This window comes from Coloeus monedula, assembly GCF_965178545.1.
Source record: "Coloeus monedula genome assembly, chromosome: 14".
Lineage (NCBI taxonomy): Eukaryota > Metazoa > Chordata > Aves > Passeriformes > Corvidae > Coloeus > Coloeus monedula.
The window spans coordinates 5,526,958-5,549,440 of NC_138794.1; the positions used below are offsets into that span (position 1 = coordinate 5,526,958).

Genomic DNA, 22,483 nt, shown 5'->3' on the forward strand with positions numbered 1-22,483 from the left:
TGTTGCATGGACAGTGAAAAATCCCCTGTGCTTGCTTCTGTCTGAAAGCAGCTGTGGATAAACTCTCTGCTCACAGCCTCTGACCAGGAAAAGAATGAACCCTGCTTCCCTCCCTGTGCACCCACTATTTGTGTGATGAAGCAGCAGCAGCTCCCTCTTCTGAGCTTCTAAGGATAATTTACCTCTTTCCTTGTTCGAAGACAGACAGCTCAACTCCTTTCAAGGGAGAGATCCCAGTTCAGTGCCAAGTGACACAGCCATGCATGCACTGTCCCCATTTCATCAGCAAAGGGGAGTGTTTATCTGTGCTTCATACAGACTGTCACCACCACCCATCTTCTTTTAAATCCCAGTGAGCAATGAAGATGTGAGGAAACCTTTTTTCATCCAAGAATGTAACCTGCTGGCTATCAAAACAAGCCAGAGCAGCAACAGGTGCCTGAAGGGACTCAAGTTCTTCCTGCTCAGGGTTAGCCTTGTTAGTTTTAGCAACTGGTGACTTAAAGAGGCTTAGCATACCTCCTGCAGCATTACAGATGTAAGGAGGCAAGTCAAGCTGCTTTGAAATCAGGAATTGTGATGTGATAAGCAAGCTGTAGGCACACAAATGTACACAAAACACATAAGGTGTAGCTACAGCTTCAGCATACCTGAAAGAGCTCTTGGAATTGATAGAAGACTCTCATGGACAAGAGGGTCATCAGCAGCATTAACCAACAGAAGAGGAACATAGATCTGCATCAGGAAACATGACATAAAAGGGAAAAAACCAAAACAAAAAGGGGTTGGTATTTGAATGTCAATCTACCAACTGTAAAATGTCTTAGCTTAATTGAATTAAGATCTCTTATTAGAGATTAATATTAATTTATTTTTTCACCCAACCCAATTGCAAGAAGGAGGCAGGGATGCACCAGAGCAAACACAATGAGTCCCTGTTCTTAGAGTTGAAACAGCTCCACCCTTTTTTCGCTCCACATTGCTTTGCACATCAGGCAGCTAGTGCCAGCTTTGTTATGGACACCTTGGTTAAAGTCCAGGAAACTCCCTTGGAACATCTCCATTCTCTGGGTCAGTGGAAAAAGGAGGAATTGATTTCAATTCCACTTTGGCAAAACTTTGCTCAAGCATTTGAGTCTCTTCCACAGCACCCAGTCAGCCTTTCTTCCTTGAAGGTGCAGGCTGCATGCCACAACCCATTTCCCACTTTATCCTCATACACTCAGACCATTCAGCTGAATGTGTGGTTTTATCTCCATCTCTTGGGTGCAACCACTTGCCAGAGCTATAAGCTCTTAAGAGCCCAGAGCATTTAGCCCCAGTGTTAGAGGCAGCAAGAACTGAAATCCCACTCCAATATACCATGCCTGATTATTTCTGAAAATCCCAGCTAAGACATCTGCAGGTAACAACAGAAACCACCAAGTATTTTCTCCCCAGTGCAAGAGCAGTCTGCTGCAAGAGCTTACCCTGTGCAAGTACTGCAGGCAACTTTCCTCTTCGTAGTACTCCTTCAGTGAGCTGTAGCCATGGAACTTCCTGAAATAGAGCAGATTGTCATTAAAATCACCTGTCACTATTACTCTCAAGTGAGGACACACATGCAGGAACAGGAGTGATGCCTCAATTTCCATAGACAACTTTTTAATATCCAGCATCTTCGCAAAACCCTTCGGCAGCACATACCTTGATGCTTTCTGTGCCTTCTCAAATATTCTGAGAGCATGGGCAAGTCAAACATGCAAACTGAAGACCAGCAGCCTTCAGAGTTTCTTTTAAAATACCCCACTTTGTTTAATTGTACACATGGACGAAATAAAGTCAGGACCTTGTTCATCTTTCCCTAAAAGTCTCTCCAAATACAAACCCAGCACAGCTTATAAACCTCAAACTTACTGGACAAGTTCCCCAGAATTCACTATGGTTCCACTTCTTTGCCAAATCCCTTCACACCATCCCAAACCAAGAATTCAGTAAGCCTATATTCAAGTGCCTTTTTTTTTAATAAAAGGGACAACATAGCTGTTAGTCCAAACTCAAAAGGCCTCAGGGATGGGAGACAAGTAGGGAGATTTCCCTAGGAATGACTTTTTTTATAAGCAGCCAACGATACTCCTAGTTTGCCAAAAGTGTCACAGCTTTTTAGCAAACAGTTTACAGTTTTATTTTGGAAAGGGGTCAATGCCTGATACAGAACATGCCATGGTATGAACACTGCCACTTCAAGTGTTATGCTGATGTCAAGGGCACAGGCAGTAACAGGCTACTGCTTATTAAAGCAGAGCACTTAATTAGGTGTTAGTATGACAAATAAAGGTTGCATTATCTCAGCCCTACTGTGTATTGAGAAAGCAGCAGTGTTTTACAGGGAGAAGATGTTTTCAAACAGAGCTAAGGAAATCCATGAGCAGTTCTGAGCTGCTTTCCACATTCCCCTTTTTTGTTGCTAGAGCTTGGCAGCAGAGCTGGCCTCTTCCTACCTTAGTGAAGGCTGCAAGTTCAGGTGTTACCAAGAAATAAATGCCTCCTGGATGATTTTCAAGAAACTGTGACTGTAAGTTGTTTTTTGTTGTTTTTTTTTTATTTTCTCTGCTAAGTTTTCTTTAATGTGGAGGCAAGCAAGAATTTGAAGTTGTGTTCACTGTATTTCAGCAGATTCCAACAGGCTCAGCAAGGGGCTTGCAAGAGCAACACTGGGAAGAGAGGGTACTTGGAGTGCTATACAGGAGCAGAGAATTGCCCTTCATACCTCATAACGTTATCATCGATCTGCATAAGTGATGTTGCTGTATAGAGCTTGCCCAGATCAGCATCTGACAGGCTTTGTGGCTTCTTCATGTTGTTATCTCCAAAAAGAACTTGCCTGGAAAGAGTAGCATCAAGAATTACATCCAAATAACATAAGGGCAGCAAAACCATGACCTGTTCAAGGACAACTGAGTTTACCAAATCTGACAAGATAAGATTAGAAGTGGGCTACATAAACATGAGGCTGTCTTGGGAGCAAGAACAGCTTATTTGTCCACTTACCTTTGCAGCAAGACATAACAAACCCTAGCAGCCTCCTCGTAGGAAAAAATGCTTTCCCTTATACACTGAGAAACTGCATGGGGGGCCCTCTTAAAAGAAACTTCCCAGAACAGAGAGCACTAAGGGTAATTGGAATAGAGGCTACATGTTAGGAGGGAGGGTTCTTTGGCCTCAGACCAAACCTGTGGGTGGTTTGGGTGAGAGCACCAACAATCCTGGGCATAGCATCTCCTTCACCATCTGGTTCTAAAGCCCCCCAGCACAGACTTTAGGCTACCTCACACACAGAAGTGACTCAGGGTATTACCTTAGCAGAAAGCTATTTACTATGGACACTTGTCATATTAATTATTTCCCTCAGGGGAGGATGTGTTTCTTTACCAGAACAAACTTCTGCCCTAAGAAACAGAACAAAAGCCACAAGTTGGAAAGGGATTTTTATTCCCTTTGAGAGGCAGCTGCAGGGCAGAGCAGGAGGGAGGCTAGGTTTGATTTGAGGGAGTTAGAGCACAAGTGATTATGGAAAAAGTTTACTTAACACACTTGGCCTTCAAGCCAGCACTGGCTTTTTCTGGGTTAAGAATTTAAGTACCTTTTAATGGGATCTTACCTAACTTCAAATGTCAAATTTGGTCAAGTTGTCTAAATATTTGTAAACCTGGAATGAATTATGTGGATCATCCTACATTGGCTACCCTCCTCCTACAAGTGCTTTATACTGCAAAGGAGTGTAAACAAAGAACCTGAAGTTCTGAAGTGACACATGCTCCTTCAGTGAAATAGGTCTTAGATATGCCCTTCCTTTCCCTTCAGTCAGGCAACTTCCAATACACACAGATGAGGTACTTCCTTGCCTAGAAAGTACAACCCAGAGACCTTTTGGTGGGGAAAGCACCAACATTGAGCACGTCACCTGTTTAGCACACAAATTTCTTTGTTATGCAAGAGCCACAGAACAGCAACAGCAGCAGAGGGATCCTACAGTACACCTGCACTCCAGGAACAGCAATGTTGAGTGTTTTGCTGGCTACATGCTCTTTCTAGAGGAACAGCTAGAAGCCAGAGCTACAGGTTCGACTATTTGCTTGTTTGGTAAGCAGCAACTCCATACAGCAGATCTTGAAGGTTAGTCCTACCTCAGGTAGGTGGCAGAACAAGAGGCTCCTTCAATAGGGAATTCTTTGGCTAGAAGTGAAACAGATGCAGAATACTCCACTTTGAAGTCTAATTGCAATGTTTTCCTGTGCATGTCTTGTTTATTCATTAAGCAAGTTTCCCCAGAATACAAAAAGACAACCAAGTCTTTCTTCTAACAAGATGACCAAAGCTTATTTGTCTATTTTACAGTATAATGAGATTGACATAAGCTCACCTTCTCTGTTGGTTCATCTAAAGACCCGCCAAGGAACTTGTGCATAACCTCTCAGGAGTCCTATTTTAAAGGACCAGCCAGACAAATCCAATATAGCAATTGACCCAATCAATACTGTCAGTGTAAGTGATGTACTGCAGTACCTGTGAGAAAGGATGATCTTCTTCATGTTGTCTGCCATGAGGAAGTTATAAAATCTTCTACAATGATCCCACTGCATGAAGGTTTCCTGGGCCCTAGAAAAAACAGGGCAGAACAAACAAAGCTGTTAGTGGAGCTCTTGAAAGATCAGATTAATACACTGTTAACATCTTATGGCAGCCTGGGGGCTGTGTAAACAAACCTCCAGGCCTTCCCTGCCACAGCTTAACCTTTTCCAGGAAATGACTTCCACTTTGATGAAGTTTGTTAGTATCAGAAAACAGATCTGCAGTCTCATCTTGCACAATGCAATTAGTGGTTTTGATCAGAGCATTTAAGAGCCATCAATCAAGATCCACAACACTGACAAGAAGATTTTAGTATCCCTTTGCAGAAGTTGAATGTAATTTACATAATAGGACTTTCAAGGAAAGGGCTAAAACCTGTTGCTCAACAGTGCTGTCTATTGTGTAATGTACCTCTGCAGAGGAAATAATTTGTGCAGATGTTTCCAATATGTACAGATATTATTGTTTCACTTCATTGGCAGGATCTGTAGGAATAAATACTAGATGCAGCTGCAGTGGCATCTGAGTTGAAGCCTTTACCTATTCTCAAAGCAGCAGAGCACTTCACAGCTTATCTGTTGTTAAAACAGAATTTAAGCCACCCAGAGTTGTGTGAGCTCTGCCAGATACCAGCACTCCTTTGCTATGCAGGGTCATGGGCAGGTTAGAGCCTCACTCCTAGCAGGGTTTGCTGTTACTGAGGGAACACACTATCATTTACTGAGACTGAAGAATGCTGGGAGCAGTTTCAGCTACTGCTGAAAGCGGTAGGCTCTCCTACCACTTGAACATTAACATACCATGAGAACTACTGTAGATTTAACATGACCTTCCAAGCTATATCCTGCAAGTCCCCTACCAGGCAAGAGCAAGCTGCTTTCTTGTAATTTGCCATGCTGGAGTATGGTTTGAAAAAAAAAAAATCCATTATCTTTTTATCTAGCCAGGCTATACCTACCACATTTATACCAGGGCAGGGGAAAAAAGGAAGATAGGAAAAGGCACATTTCTTTCTTCACAAAAGGTTTTCCAAGCAAACCTATTAAGTTATCACAAGATGTCTGAAGTTAAAGCTGCTATGCTGCCCTGCAGTTCCTGTGGTATACAGCAGTACTCCTAATATGAAGAGCTGCAAGCATAAAAAAAACCCAATACCACATGCAGCTTCCAGTATTTTGAGGGCTGCCCAGGTTTCAGAGCTGAGGTCTCTCCCCACAGGCTGTAGCTATGGTGAAGATGCATTCCACAAGATCAAGAAGCAGAATCAAGCCTATGCAGGCAGATATTAAGGAATGAGGAGACCTGTCCCTGTTTAGCCTCAGGGAACACATTCCCTAGACTCTGTGTTAATTCATTAAACTAAGAGTCTCATTCTTCTGGCAGATCCTGGTATTGCTGCTGCTCTGGAAAGGCAGATCCTCAGTTCACCTTGCTCACTAAAACCTTTTTCCTTCATTTATGAAAGTTATTTGGGGAATAAATGCTGGACAAGCTAATATAAAAAAAAAAGGAATTGTAAACTAACTGGTCTTGTCTACCAGGGTAATCCATTTCCATGTAGCCCTGAAGGCTGAAGCCAGCTACTTTAACCTACAAGACCAAACCTGGGAAGGCAGTGGCTTCCCTCCCTCCCAATTTTATATCCAGGGCACAAGGCCCTCCCTCCTCCTGTCTTTTGCTTGGTAGATGTTTTCTCCTAGCTCTTCAGCTAATTAGCACTTACAGCAGATGTAGATATTAGGAAGGGAGACACAAGACCTGAAAAGCCTTCCTGCTGGCTGTCCAGTAATACAGAGCAGATGCTCTGTGGCAGGAGGTTTGCTAGGAGATGTTTACCCAGCAGGTGGAGGCAAGAGCTCAATAATCCACACAACCCACACGATGGGGTGCATTAAACTCAGGGAAAAGAAAAAAAACCCAGCCAGTTGTTTTTCCACACAAATATCCATGTGAAGAATTGTTCATCAGGTTGTCTTTGCCATGCAAGCATAACAGCATTACTCACAACATCATTTTGGAGATCAGGAATACAATATTGCATAATTGTAGAAGATGAACCAAGTGGACCTCAGCCAGATATTATCCCTGCAAACCCTGTCTGATGGTTGCAATTAAGGAGCTGGCTTCAAAAGGATGCTCTATGCCAGAACCCCAGGACAGCTAAGAACATTTTACTTGAAACAAAACAGAACAGCTGTTCCTGTACATCTGTTCAGATTTTAAGGGTGTGAACTAGCAGCAGATTATACACTTTTTTAGCAGTAGTCACATCTGACCTCAAAAGGGATTAGATAGCTGGAATATTACATGCACATCAAGCTTTTACTCACATCTTAATGCTTCTGGAAAAGCTTTCTGCTTTTACCTGTAAGAACCTGATTCATAAAAGGTGTCTTCAGACTGCTGAATAACAAACCGGTCCCTGCACAGGCAGAGCATCACCAGCATCAAGAGTTCCAGCTACCTTGACCAGGCTGTGAGGCCAAATTCCATAGCAAGCCCCTCACAGACCTGCCACAGTTTCACCATTTATATCAGCCCAAAGGATCTTGACCCAAATACCTGAGTCTCAACAGCCCCTTTTGCCTTGTAAATAGTCTCATGGCTCAAAACTGCAGGTAAATTACTGCACAGTCAGCTACACCTTAGTAATTGTCAGCATGTAGAGACAGTAAAAACTGAAAAGAGCAGCTTAGCCAGTTATAGCATTTGAATCTCCATTGGCTGTGCATACCTAGAAAGGTTAAAGTACATTAGTCAAGTCCAGTTTTCAAGCAGCAGTGCTGTGCCTGGACCCTCCATCAACACATGCAAGTGAAGCCATCACAGCTCCTAAAGTGCCACAGCCTTGGCTTCCAGGTGGGGAGACAGGTTAATACTTTCAGACTTTAGGGCTGCAATACTTTTCCTCCCCACCTTCCCCACTCCTATAACACAGCTGCATGCACCTCTCCATCCCCTGATCAGCCCACAGCACTGTTTCAGTGACACACACTAAGAGGGGAGCATGGACTGACAGTGAATGTGCTGTGTCTTTCCAGTCTTCCCAGGTAAGAGCTGCCAGATGAAACTGCACACTGAAACCAAACAAGCTATTATGAACCACGGGATCTTTCTCACAGTGATGAGACAGTGTAAACTATTGCTTGCAAACCTGGCATCAGCTCAGCAGCTGATCACGCTGCCCAGCCTGCCTGGTTAATTACACCAGGACTGCACAGGGAATGCCTCCTCTTAGGACACTGCAGCCATGAGACAGCATCACATGCACAGTCCAGAAGCTGCTAGCATGTACCTGGCCAGGTACAGAAAACCTGTCTGCATTGCTGACAAAGTTTACTTGTGCTTGCAAATCAACAAAGCTTCAGGCTCCTTCAGGAAGGTGCTGTCCTACACACTGTGTCAGACCAGTTCAGTGCAAGAGAAACACCCATCTTCACCTTGTCCTTCCAAAGATCTGCCCACTCCTGCACTCCCAGAAGAGACCAGCACGGAGAAGACTCCAGACCCACCTCAGTGCACTGTACCCCTGGCACACACTGACACAGCAGAGGACTCGCTCCTGGTTGGCCTGGCTCTCTCCCAGGTATTTGCACACTATGTTTCCACCCAGGCTGAAGCCCACGACAACCAGCTGGGTCTGAGGGTAGGTCTTCTTGATGTAATTCACCATGGCACCAAATTCCCAGGTGCATCCTAAAAAGAAGAACAAAGTTAAAAAGCATCTGATATATTTCAATTCTCACTTGAAGCTTCAGTTGCATGCTTGGAATTCAGCTTTCTTACTCTTTCTGACTTTTCAATAGCCTTAAGGTTTTAACAGCTCTGATTCACAGTGTTCAATACATCTGTGAGTCCTGTGGAGCTTAGCTCATGCTTAGTTCTGACAGAGTGCCAAAGCAAGATGAAATTTAGTTGCTTAACAATCATGGTGACAGTTAACGTGACAATCAAAACTCTTCCTTTCTAAAACAGCTTAAGAAGCAGTCCAGCAACTCTGGGCTTGACATTACTATGCAGGACCAGCACACATCATTACTTTCCTGAGGCAGTTTACCACTTTTGAAGCGAAATGGGGTATCTGGAATGCAGTTTGCTCCTTTGTTTTTAGCAAGACCACCATGGATCCCTAAATCCGTGCTGCTAGCAGGAGGGGAAGAGAGTGGCTTGTCAGGAAGAGCTGCCAGCAGACTGCTGCAGAGCCTGAGCAGGTGATCTCTGGAATCAGAGAGAAGGGTTTAAGCACAGATACATTCAGCCCTTTGTAACCAGTGAAGGGGTAAAGATCCTGCAGCTCCCTAAAAGACATGTGGGTATCCCCACATCAAGAGAATAGTTAAGTGCCTCTGTACAGATCTGTTCTGCTGTCAGTGAACACCCACCTGCATCCCACAGGCTGCAGGCACTGAGGGATCCAGTTTCTGGCAGTACTGGCATCCTCCAATTGTTTGAGAGACTTGAAGGCCTCCACACAGGCAACAATCTGAGTACCTACAACTATTTCTTCTGCTTGTGAGTACAGGAAAAGGAAGTATGGAGAAGCAGCTGCAGTAGTGATGGCATTAGTACACTGGCATCAACTGTTTATGGAGCTCATTAACCTTCCTTTTGGATTTAAGGCTGCAAACCACAGAAGGCATCACACCAACAACAGGAATAGAACTCCAGATGTTTCTTCCTGTCCAGAGTCAGAAACTCAGCTCTCTCCTGTGGAACTTGTCCAGTGAGATAAATCCTAGCATTCCAGGATTCCACCCTATACTAACCTAACACTGCTCCACTGTGCCCTCACCCCAGCTGTAGCATCCTCAGACATCAGACTCCAGCTTTACCTAGATCTGGAGTAAACTCTGAGCACCACAGTTTGTTTGCTTCAGTGGAACAGCAAGCTCCTGGCTGAGTGTTTCAGCAGGGTTTGGGCACTTCCTTGTGAACATTCTTAATGAGCAATCTTCAAGACAACAAATGCTGCACTGCTCTGGTTTCCTCTGGAAGAAGCCAGTGGTCAAAATACTTCAGTGTTGGACCTCTGTGATTTCAGGGCAGCTCAGGAATCCAATACTAGAATAGCAACAGGTCAAACTTGATATAGAGGCTGGGGTTCAGCAAATCCCAGATTTATGCTACTTGCTCCTCAACAAGTATGCCTGGAATACAGCAAAGCTGAAAGGGCACTGAGTTATTTGGGTAGGAGGCAGAGTAAAGTCTGCTCATGGTCTTGCTGGCACTTAACAACCAACTCTGCCAAGTGATTTACTGTCTTGCTCAAAGGAAGTGCTAGGCATTCTTTGCCCTTTCCAAGGCTATAAAAGACTCAGAAGGGTATGTCTCAAGAGATGCACTACAGAATAACACCCTTAGGCCTAGAGCAAAGCTCCATTAAAGCAAACTCTTAACTTTTAGCAAAATAACAAATGCTTTAACAAGGACAAATTTAGTTTTCAAGACATGGTAGTCTTGCAGCCATTAACAGCCTAGGGCCTCACTACAAATGAAGGTATTTGGTATTCCTGAAGTGTTTCCCAAAGAGGAATATATTTAATAATTCTAGAACAAGCAACAAAGCATTACAGCCTACTTGCCTGCTCGACTTGGCACCTCAAAGCACAATACCTCTATTTTGACAATTACCTGTTCAAGATAACTATTCTGTTATAATCCAAACTCTAAGGAGTAGCTTGGCTAACTTTAAAAAAAACAAAACCTAACACAAGTCTGCTCCACACACAATTGACAGGGTACCTATAGATATTTACAGTAAAGAGGGAGAAGAGGGCTCAAGAGAGCTCAGGAACAAGCAGATTAGGTCACAGGCAAAGAGGGCCCATTCTACAAAGAGCACAGTACTCACCAAGAGGGCAATTAAGACTAACTGGAGTCATCCTTGACACAATTTCAAATAATTTATTCCTTTTAATTTCTAGGTTAAGAACGACTTCCTTATACTCAAGGTGAGAGCCCAAAATCATGGCAATTGAGCACTACCACTTCTGCAGCTTTACTGTCATACTCTACAACTGTTGCTGTTGACTTGTGTTACATCTGGGGCAAATCCTCATGTGTCCCTCCTGGGATATAAATGTACTTTCTGGAAAGGCTGGTACAAACTCCTCTCAGGTTGCATCTTACAAAGCCTCAGAAATGGCATTTATCCTTCAGGGACAGGTTTGTTTCACATTCCATGAAACTGGCAATTTCAGTATCTCTAAAATCATTTGAACAGGCTCTTGGTAGCCACAAAAGGGTTTTTTTTCCCCAAAAAAGTTTTCTAACAAAAAACTGCCTCCTTGATGAGAATACATGTGTAAGAGCTGGCAGAAGAGACAAAAGTGAATTCAGTATTAGCCTGCCCTCTTCCTCCCATCTAAGCTCAGTTTAGTTCCCAAGAAACAGTACAAAACTGTTACCCTCATTGGGGTACAGCAGTTGTGTTATCTTGAAGGAGGCTGATCAAGCCCTAGAAACTCCACAAGCTTGAAAATAAGTTCCCCAGGTGCCACGAAGTACCTACCATATGTGAACATCCGTGGTGAAGTGAGCTCAATGTTTGGCAGGGCTCCCAAGTGATTGAGGACAGCACACCTGTACCCATTTTTTTGGGCATAGTCAACAAAGGTGCGGATGTACTGCTTCTCACTGTGGTTAGCAATCCCCGGGCAGATCACCATCGTGACATCATCTGTGCTCAGAGAGAGAGAGGGAAGTTAAGTAAATGTCACTTCATGCAAATTAAGAGAGTCAGAAGGCTTCCATTTCAGATCCGTGGGAAACCACCTACCACAAGCAAGCTAGAATTCCTACTAGTCTGCCAAAAATCCCGTATGGGACAGGAGACCAGCAGCTCTAGCGCTACAGATGTGAAAAAGTAATTCATGCTATGGGAGATGAACAGTTTTTAACTTCAGGGAAAGCTGTGCAAACAGTTCTACTGGCACTGCCTAGAGACCAAGAATACATTCTTCCCTCTGAAGGACACTTTTGATGTTACACATGTTGTGCCCTCTGACAGCCTGTTCTGACTGTGATGTGTGGAAGCTGTGGAGTCCAGCATCCCAAGTAGACTGGATGTGCTATTTCCCCCTCATTTCCCTTTTCGAGCTGGGTGTAATACAGATCTTCCAAATGAAGCTTTGCTAAGCAGAGACATTCTGATCACCTGACATTAGCCATCATCTACTTTGTGGCTAATCTAATGATATTTGATCTGCTGACACTATTCACTAGTTTAACAAGATATCATTTCATCAACCAAGAAAGTAATTGCTGTAATTCAAGTAAGCACAGTAAATTACATTCAGGATTATCATATGCACTTCAAATTAACTGTAACTCTCATGTGCAAAGCTCCAACATCACCAGCTCTAGCCACTGAACTTTTATCTCATTAGAAAAGCACTGCTCAGGTTCTCTTCAGCAATAAAGATAACAGTAACTGTTCTTGTGCAGCATTGTACCATGAAGATCTCAACTCTGACAGTTAAAAAAAAGAAAATCTGCTTTTTCTGAGGGCTCTATTCCTCATCTGTCCCCCAGAGCACAGAATCAAGGTTAGCAGCCAGCAGCTGTTTGACTGACCTCCAGTGCAGTGCTCAGAGCATGGCTCAAAGAGATCAAAGGTGGCTGTCGCTCCATCTGGCATCGTGAGGTACTTGCGAAGTCCATATGGATGTGGTGATCTCACTCTCCCCATTTTTCCATAAAGAGCTGTCTGGATATGTCCACTCTTTCCCCAGATGAGGGGTGGAATGTACCTGAAAGGCAATAATTTAATTACTTACCCCTGCTGTGTTAACGAGCCTTTGAGAACAGGTAAGCACTCCCATAAATCTCTCACCAGCTCCCAAATATAATAACAAATATAGAATTGTTTTTGCTATGACTGAACTGGCAGCAGTGATCTTCGCAGCCTTATACAAGAGGAGAGACCAAAACGCTCTCAAAGCTGAAAAATCAGCACTGATAGCAGCAGCAGAAGCCAAACCCCACACATTCCCTATTATTGAGATGTTAGAGGAACAAATGCTTCTCACTGAATACACAGAGGCCTTGTGCCTCGGTGAGACTGGGACTGCATGTTGCCAACCAACCAAAGTGACCTCCAGAACTGTACAGTGCTGTAAATCTGTTTTAATTGAAACACTGAAGCCTCCTGGGTCGAGCCACATGAACCTGTGTAAGCGCTTGACTGTACAAGTCAGTGGAAGAAACAGCAGGATTCACAGCAAGTTCTAGAAAACTGAAAGCCCCAAGACTTGCTGGTTGGGATCATTTTACACAGAACTGCTTTACTAAGTTAAGCAAAGAGCACAGTACAGGTTGATTTTGCTGTTCAGAATTAGGTAAAAGTTGGGACAGTGTTAAAAGAACCAGTCAAAACTGGCCAAACTCCACTGAATAACAAATCCCTTCCAGTAAGAGGGGCGAGTCTACCAATTATTCATGCTTATCAAGGGTATATTAAAGCTGTGTAACAAGGCAGATTGTCTTTTCCTGGCATACAGGCCCTCAAAAAAGATACGTGAGAAACAGCTATGAGCTGGAAAGCATTAAAGGCTTAGTTATCAATTTTGTTTTAGCACAAGCAGAGCTGCAAGTGGTTTAACAGGAAACATACTGTGCCCTAGCACCACCAGCCTGTGGGCAAGTCACCTGGTCACTCAGCAAAGGAGACTGAGCCAATGCCTTGAAAAAGAGAGTTACATCAGCTCTGAACAGGAAAGCATGAATGCATGAATGATTTATTGTTGAGGAGAACAGCAGTCCCAGGAGACACACTTCCAGTTAAAGAACTGTGGTCTCTGGTGCACAGACCAGGCTATCCAGAAGAAGCTTGAGAGCTTCTGACAACACCTTGGATCCTGAGGGATTAGCAAGTCCCTCCCTGCTGTGTTTGGGGCTTCCTGCAATTGTTCCTTCTGCCTTCTTGAGAGCACATGAAGCAGAGATCATGTTCTTCTCTCTTCTAGAAGAAGAGAACTAGGCAGCTCAAATTTACTAAAGCCCATAATCCACCAGAACGTGACAAACCCTACCTTTATGCTCTGACACTGCCTACTCATACAGCTGGACCTTTCCCCATGCCAGCTCTTATGTGTCATATCCGCAACTCCCTCCTCTCCCACACACTCCTTAAAGAGACTTCTATCAAATAAAAACTACTTAGGCTTGTTTAGCAAGACAAGGGCAGCAGTATGCTCTCTTTCTCCCCATTCTTCACCCTCACTATGAGGGAGACTTCTTACAGTCAAAGCAACACAACAGTTTGCTGTAGTTTCACTCATTTTTGCAAGTGCACTTCCCAAAGAGATCCAAAACAGATTTCTGGAGAAGCAGATAGTGCTTCAATAAAGGCTGCAAAAGTTGTTCACAGCCTTGTAAATGAGCCCTCAGTGCATTCTGGATTTGATCACTCAACTAAAAAGATTTTCAAAGGATCCAGGCAAGGCCAGGAGCATCACAGCTCTCTTCTGTTAGGGAGCATCCCTGCACTGGGTCTTGCCAGGCACAATGTAGAACTGTGCAGATTCCCAGCAGTAACAGAGGCTGGACAAGCTCATCCTCTGCAATAGCTGCTAGAGCTGGAAAGTAGTCAGTGGGTCCATTCTCACAATCCAGAGTAAATATCCACTGGGATAGGGCTGTCAGACTAAACCAGGCTGCCCAAGAACTACACACGGTTCTGCTCAAGTCTCATACAGCTCAGTGCAGGGGCTCTGAACACACCTATTATGTCAGATGGAAGAGACACTGCTCTCCCAACATAAGGAAAAACAGCTGGCTTCACCCCAGTCATTTACTGTGGCACCAGTTCACATCAGTAACCGTACTCCACACTAGACAGCGCCTGACTGGCTTTTTGTCTTTTTTTTTTCTCCCCACAGACATCCTTTACTGATAGGGTTTGCTAGCACCTTCTGAGGGGAGCTGACAAATACAACCTATAATAAGAATTTTCAGCTCTTTTAGGAGACTCAGATGTCAGCATTGCTTCATGGTTTCTAATCTTGGGTGAGAACATGCATTGGAAAGTTTTGGTGATTCTGCTTCCATACAGTGCTTTTCAACTCAAAGACTATCTGAAAATCTTACCCTATAGGGCTAACAGGAAAGCAATTTGTCCAGCTACAGCAGCTAAGTTATACAGCTGTTATAGCTGATTACTGCTACCGTGAAAAAATACCAAAACAAACCAAAAATCAAGGATCTCTGCAGACATCCTCATGTTTAACCTACAGTTCACTTCCCAGCCATAGGTTACAGCCATCCACTGGAACAGATGCAGCAGCACATACCACAGGATGTTGTTAAGAGATTAAATCAGAATAGTATTCAAAGCCTCACCACTACTGCCAGAGTTTAAACGAAGGCAAATGGTTTCAAGCACACTGCTTCCCACAGTCTGCCTCTTCAGGTCACTGATGGTTTCTCCGGGGAAAAAAAACCCCGGACCTGTCTTTGCATAACCCAGCTGGAGGTTACCTAAGTACTGATGTGCAATAAATCAAACCTTTATACTGCTTTTACAGGCAAACAGCACATGCAGTTTCCTTGACATGTTTTTTATTTAAGGCAGGAATCCCTTTCACTCCATCCATAATGATGGTCAAGTGACAACTAGTTTCTACTTTCCCTCAAAGCTAAAACTGTGTGAAGCCCTATGGACAAGGGAGCATCCACTGTCACTCCCTGCAGAATGCATAAGTGTTTGAGCATCCTATGGACCAAGTAAAATGCTCAGCTTATCTTTTATGATGCTAACTCCAGCCACCTGCTTAAGCATCACTGCCTGAAGCAAAGATGGCTTGTGTTAGTCACTCTGCATGTAACTACACTCTTTCAGACAAATATTCAAAAGCCAAGCTTCAGCATGAGTGATGTGCATAGTACTCTGATGCAGATATTTGTAAGTTCTACCAAGTCATTAAGTATATTTCTAGTTTGCACGTAAGTCTTACAGCAGTTGAAGCTCTGAAATACATGCAAGTGTTCAAGAAGAAGCTTGTTATCTCACCAAACTTTTTGTTTAGACCCATCAGCCTTTAAGCAACAGACTTGTGAGGCAAACCACATCCCCTAAGTATCCAGGCTCAGGAGACTGAACAACTTCAACAGGGAAAGGGAAGAAAGTTGCCCAGATAGCACAGAACTTGTAATATCAATGAAAAACTAAGACAGATTAGAACTTACCTTATAAGACTGATGCAAAACCAAGCAGCTAATAAAGATATTACTTCTGTTTACTACAACAAGTTGTCAATCTAACCTACTACAAAACCCGGTAAAGCCTTTACAGTAAGGGTGATTCCTCTCTGTCACTGAATTCAGGTAAAATCTGTTCTCAGCTGAGGACAAGGTATCCTTACAATCTACAGCAGAATCAGACACATGATCTGCCTGTCACACTATTTCTGTTGACCCTCCATTTTGCCAATGGACAAATCTATTTTTGAAACATTTGTGTGACTTATGTCTTTCGATGAGACAAAGTCTACAAGAACTTCCAAGAGCAAGTACTGAGCCTAACAGCACAAGACTGTACAAGACTGAAGGATGGGACATCTTTTTACAGGGTTGGTGTGGACCTAGCTTGCTTTTACTAAAATCATTCAAAAAGAAGAGATCACAGGAAGAACTCTTCAGTCCCAAAGATGCACAATACCACACTGGTGAGGGAGAAAACTTGCCAGGAATTGTGCAAAAGCCTTTACCCTCTGAAAGGGCAGATCAGATTAGATAAATTTTATTTAAGCCTACTACACAGTTTCAGAGACATTTCTATCCTCAACCCAGCTGAAAAAACCTAACTACCCAGGGCTGATAGCAAGAGCTAGAACAGATTGTTTTGTAGTGAAGTCAACATTCCTCATGGCAAACAGCTGAAAAAAGATGCTTCTCCAAAACAATCATCCTGCAGACAGAAGAGCATGTACTCAGGGCATTCTTCTTGTGGTTTACCTTAAGAAAACAAGCTCAGCAGGATGCAACACAGGGAAACAATGCAGACTGAGCAATTAAGTAGTATTCTGTCTAAGGAGCATTTGAGTATTGTCCTTCAGATTTTATGCTAAAACTATAATTACTGCTAAATTTAACCATGTCTTTCAAAGAAGGGCCCTTCACTCAAAACCAGGTGGCTTCCCTCCAGCACTGATAACAAGTAGAAACAAGGAAAGTGTTCAAGGACAACAGATTTTCAACTCCTTCCTCTCTGTCTGCTATGACCTGAAGTTGTTCTGAAAAGCAGTGTACTGCAGAGGTTATTCCAGCACAGCATGGAGATGCTTCAGTACATATTCCTCAGTGTCCTGTTCCCGAGAAGCTGCTCCCAGAGGTACCAAAGCCCAGGGATGTCTATAAGCAGCATTTCCATTGCTATGCAATTGTGGCTTATGGTGACAGAAGCTGAGCAGTGAACACCAGCCAGGAGGACCTCTTGCCAAGGCCTCCAAACAAGGACAATGACAGCATAACACAACAACCCAGACAAGCATGTACTGATAAAAAATCCAAAAGTTATGTTGTACCAAAACCGGAGATTTTTCTGTGAAACAAAAATGGCTTCTGAGTTTACTCCAGACCCAAAGGCTTTTAACTGACTCATTTCCCCATTTTGGTCAGTTGCAGTAGATAGCAGGCACCCTGAGTAATGATTAAGATTTTGAAGCAGTTATGTCTTCCAGTAAGCAGCCCTGTAACTTCCAGTAACAGGAGGCAGACAGGAGAACAGGCCTGGGGATGGTAGTTACTTATTATGGAAGCTGTCTTACATGGCCCAACATGTACAGAGTTCATCACTTTTAGGTGGTTAAGTGAATTCACACCCATTTACATAAATCTGCTCAACACTGTTCGGGTTTGAGCTCCAAACATGCATTTCAGCTGTGCAGCACTGCCTCACATCTTGATAGGTGGCTGCCCACAGTGCTCCAGAACAAGACAATTCCTAGGTGTTTCCCAAAAATTTCTCCTAACATTTTAATATTTAAAACAATTCCAGCATGTGATTGTAGATTAAATTTAGTGGCTCTCAGGCAGCAATTATCATTTTAGAGCACATACATCATCCAGTATGCAGGAATTTAGGAAAGCAGCAGCTGTATAAGCAGCTCACACAAAGCACATAAAAACTGTGCTATTTTTATTAGCAGGCATCAGCATTCAGGTCCTCAAAGATCTGAAGTGGAAGTTCAGCAACAGGCTTATTTCTGGAGCATTGCTTCATTTCATCTGAGGAGATTAACACTTTAAACATTAACTCTTACATGTGCTATAGCACACTGGATACTGATGGTGAGAAAACAGAGCCTACAACTTGCCAGTGTCAGGACATTCTAAGAATTTTTACCTGCATTACAACAGGTAAGAGATTATTCTTTTCCCTTTACAGAGCAGTTTGGAGGCATTTAAAGAATGCTTTACAAAAATCAAGCTTGCTTTGAGCCTTGTCCTTTATTTGATGCTAGGGAATGCAATTTGAATTCCAATCAAGGAAACTCTCATACAAGTCTGCAGGGTTCAACCCCTGACCCCAAATATGTAGAAAGCAGCTTTTTCTCCATCAGCTCAGCTAGACTGCTCAACATGATGAGGACACAGCAGATACACAACAAAAAAATTTAAGCAAGTTATGGAACTTCCACATTCCCTGAGCCTCAAAAAAGAAATAAATGGAGTAGAAGTGTTTGTTTGCTGCCCACAGTACCTGTATGAAGTCAGAACTATTTAAAAATACAGACTGGCCTCCTTGACTAAACTACCTCCTTCACCACTTCAGAAGCTTTTATTTAGTAAAGAGCCCATCACACCCCTCCTCCCCCACCAGTGACTACAAGAAGTATTTTAGTCAAAACAAGGTATGAGGATTTACAGCATTTAGAATCCTCCTTGCTGATAAGAGCTGGAGAACACAAGACTGCTGCCAGTGTCACAGCACCCACCAAAAACTCAGACCCCCGAGGGCGCTTCTCTGCAAGGTCAATGCTTCAATTTACCAACAGGGAGCTGCCATTCTTCTCTGCCTCTCAGCATGTTCACCTGCCAAAGCTTCAGGGGTAGCACTGTTCTTCTAGTTTATTATTCTCCTGGAAGTGTTCCTCCCAGAGTAAAACACTAAGGAGTTGACAGGGATCAAACACTGCTTGCTATTAGGGGGAAGAAAAGAACACTGAAAAGCTTGAAGACAGCTTTTCTGACTACTCATCTCCTTGCATCTAAGGGAAAAGCAGTGACAGCGTAAAAGAGTCTTCTGGTACCAGGCAGCCTGCTCACCCAGCACAGGTTGGTGTGCAAACAAAGGATGAGAAGGATCTAGGCTGGATCTTTGACAGTGTTTACTAACAGGCTTGACAGTCATTTGCCTCAATCTTTGAGGAGCTTGCCTTTACTGATGATAAAAAGTGTGCAGACAGTGAGGATAATTATTTTCGACATGGATGACACGTGCCACATCTCTACAGAAATAAAGATACACCCACTTTGTTAGAATAAACTGTAAACAGCCACAAAAGTCTAGCCCAGTACAGCAAGCACTGGCCAAATTTATCCTCACAAATCAAAGAGCCAGCGCTGCATTTCTACAGGAATAACAGCAGATGAAGGATTTTCTGTACCCTTCTGAAAGACAGGAAAAGGACACAGCTGCCACCAGCAGTTAGACCCAAGTGCTCAAGGGCACCAATAGCTGTGCTGAATTGCAAGAGCTTCCATACAAGAAGCAGCAATTTGAATGGAAAAGGGTCTGATTATGCTACTCCACTTGGTAAGCCAAAGTACAGAGCTGGACAGGGTCAGAGGAATGGAAAAACAGGTAAAAACATGAGCACTAGGAAAACAGATTCTCTTGCTTCCCAATGTTTGGTGGACATGTAGAAAGTCTCTGGCAGTTTACAGAACTGTAAAAAGCAGTACTAACATCTACAAGTACAAAGTACCTGGCACACAGCCATCTCAGGCAGTTTTACAATTCAAAGTTCTTAAATTATTCATCTACCACCACGTGGCTCACTGAATGACACCACAGCTACAATACACTGAATTAGGCCAGAGGTGAGGATTGTGCCATAAAGGGAAAATAAAGTCCAAAAGGGTTTACTCTAAGAATTTTTGAACACCTGCACAGATAGCAGAAGCAAGCAAAGTTATTCTCCCTGTCAGCCTGTTTTTCACAGCAGTGCCCTCACCCCTTCCTCCCTTAAGCAGGAGCTGAACAAACCAGGTCTGAAAGCCAGTTCACAGCCAGTCTGAAAGCTGTGAACATTCCTCTGTACAGAAGAATTGGTCTTATAACAGATCTGACAACAAACCCAGTACTGATATAACAGAAGGGATTGCTGGGCTACTTATTTTGCTTTCATGGTAGAATTTGAAAAGAGCTGCTTAATCAGCTTTCCTAGCACTCTGAATAATTAGCAAGTAATCAAAGCCTTGCAAGATTTTTCGGTGGAGTATGGCACAAGCTGTTTTCACATAGCTTTTTCCTAATTATCCTACAAACTGTTTCATGCATAATTGCAGGAATTTAAATGTATTTGTTCCCCTTTAGTCTCCAGGTGACTTTCATGCCTAAGGACAGGATTTATCTGATTTTTTTAAAAATTTCTATATTGAAAAAAGTCTGTGATAACAACACTAGAATAGTAAAAAGAAATAACTGCATACACATCTTAAGAGTTGTCTGTCCTGTAAACTCTTCTAATTCCCCACAGCAATTATATTCCCAAATCCCGTCTTTAACAGAGATACAGAGGTAGGAGGACTGATCAGCTACCTATCAACACAGTTTGTTCTAGTTTGTTTCAGCTGAGTTTGCTGCCTTTTGTCATGGAAGCCTTTCAGACAATATTTTGCCCAAGAACCAGGTACTGGAGATCACTGCTACAGTTTTCAGAGAAGCCAGCAAACCTGAGCTCAGCTAATCCAGGGAAGGCAAACAACCCACGACTGCACACTATTAACACAATACCAGGGTTCTGCAAGCAGCTCATCACTCCTGCAATTAATGCACAGCAGATGGCTAAATACTGCTGGACACGTTCTGCATTTTCACTCTTTTGGGAATGCTTTGTTCTCCAACAGAAAGGCAAAAGACATGGCCCTAACACAGCAGTGCTAGGAGCCTGTGCTGTGAGCACAGAGTTGAAGTAGCAGGAAAATGGACTCTGAATTAGCTGACAATCCCTTTCCAAAGACTAGCCTGATACTAACATGCCTTCAAGGCTGGTAATCAGCACAGCTTCATGCTTGCTCCTTCAGTGACAAGGGACATGTCATTCTGGAGTGCGACACTGAGATGGCAAGTCTCTAAAGTACCAAGTAACTCAAACCTCCTCACTGTATTTTTTAGGAAAGCAATTGCTTTGCAGTTAAGGCACTAGACATAATCAAGAATCCAAACACACTTATGTTACCACCAACTTGGAGTGCAGCACAGAACCCTCTCTGGGTTCCAATTTCAACAGATAATGCTTTGTTTGCTCTAGAAGTTTACAGAGCAGATGGCCTAACATCTTATACCTTACGTAATCAAAGCACCTAACACAGCACTGCTAAAAGCCTCTCATCTCCCCTAAAATGACTATCCTTAAGTCAGCTTGACTTTTGAGATCCAAAAGGAAAGTTCATGCAGCTGCACTCGGCACTTACTATATAATTGATGTATTTAGAGCTTCTAAATAGGACTTGCAAGTTTTCAAAGTGATTGCAGAAGAGAAATACTGTAATCAAAGTCCTTGTCCCTCCAAAGCCTCACAAAATTGTACTAAATGCTTCCTATTATTGGCAAAGGTTCTTGGTGAAGTTAAGGGCAGCTGCACTGATTCTGGAGGTCTTGGAGTGGAAGATCAGGGACCAGCCTGCTCAAACACACAGCTGACATAAGGTCAATTTGAGAGTGTATTCAACAGGCTTAGAGCTGGCCTCTGTGTCATTACTTTATTAAACTAGTTAGGATGTGCTCCAAAAATAATAAATTTCATTAGTTTTCAATCACCTTAACATACTTCAGATAAGAGCAGGCACTTTAAAACTAATAGCCAAGCCTGTCTTCATTATAAGGGCACTGACACACCATGAAAACGTCTCCTTCCTGTGAGCCCCAACACATTCCTTCCCTAATAGAAAGGAGTACAAGAATATGAACAAGTGCTGACTGCACCCATCCCTCCCCCATTTCTACAGACAGTGGACTATATAGTGCTGGTATAGCATATCAGCATACAGCTTCTGTAAAGATGAACAGTGATGACTTTTTCTATACATCTGTGCAAAATGCCACACAACAAGGTTTGGTCATAAATCCAGGTACCTGAGACAATAAAGAAATGCTTGACTTAGAAAAAAATTTATTTTAGCAGGAGTATACCCTGACATCCATTTGAACCCAAGTTTAAGAAATACATGAGGAAGAATCAATAAGCAGCTCTTCTTCCTATAACACAGGTCAACATGGAAAAAATATACTACTTACTCTTTGGTCAAAAGTGGGCAGGATTTGAGCAGGAAGCGAGCCAAAGCAGAGTCCTGGTAAATGAGTTCAGGAGGGGCAGTTGGGCTTTTTAAATTCAAGCAGCGAACAATAACATACAGAACAGCAGCAACTGCAGCTAGCTTCACCCCATCAAACACTGCTGGCAGCTCAGAGGTTTCCAATATTGCACTCATTTTCAGCCTGGAGATAAAAAACCAACATTAAAGCTTTTAGCAATATAGTGTTGGATACGAGTATCAACTGTCAGGTTAAACATACAATTGTGCAAACCAACTAAATTTGCTAAGTCAACACTGCCAGGAAATCCTAGCATATCAACTCAGACCAGCAACTTTTAAGCTGAAAGAAAATTTAGTTGGTATTGTTCTAAACACCCTGACCAACAGA

At 43.0% G+C, this 22,483-nt stretch overlaps 1 protein-coding gene across 1 annotated transcript in view; it reads right to left on the reverse strand.

Annotated features, from left to right (window-relative positions):
* Positions 1-22,483, reverse strand: part of ABHD2 (abhydrolase domain containing 2, acylglycerol lipase) — a 38,850-nt gene that overhangs the window by 5,765 nt on the left and 10,602 nt on the right. Inside the window, exons 3-10 of the mRNA XM_082290612.1 lie at positions 22,076-22,276; positions 12,187-12,362; positions 11,123-11,290; positions 8,124-8,307; positions 4,546-4,638; positions 2,750-2,863; positions 1,470-1,539; positions 651-735 (exon numbers count right to left, since the gene is read on the reverse strand). Of these exons, the coding sequence (XP_082146738.1) occupies positions 651-735; positions 1,470-1,539; positions 2,750-2,863; positions 4,546-4,638; positions 8,124-8,307; positions 11,123-11,290; positions 12,187-12,362; positions 22,076-22,269 (1,084 nt within the window). The 5' untranslated portion in view covers positions 22,270-22,276. The remainder of the gene's footprint in view (positions 1-650; positions 736-1,469; positions 1,540-2,749; positions 2,864-4,545; positions 4,639-8,123; positions 8,308-11,122; positions 11,291-12,186; positions 12,363-22,075; positions 22,277-22,483) is intronic.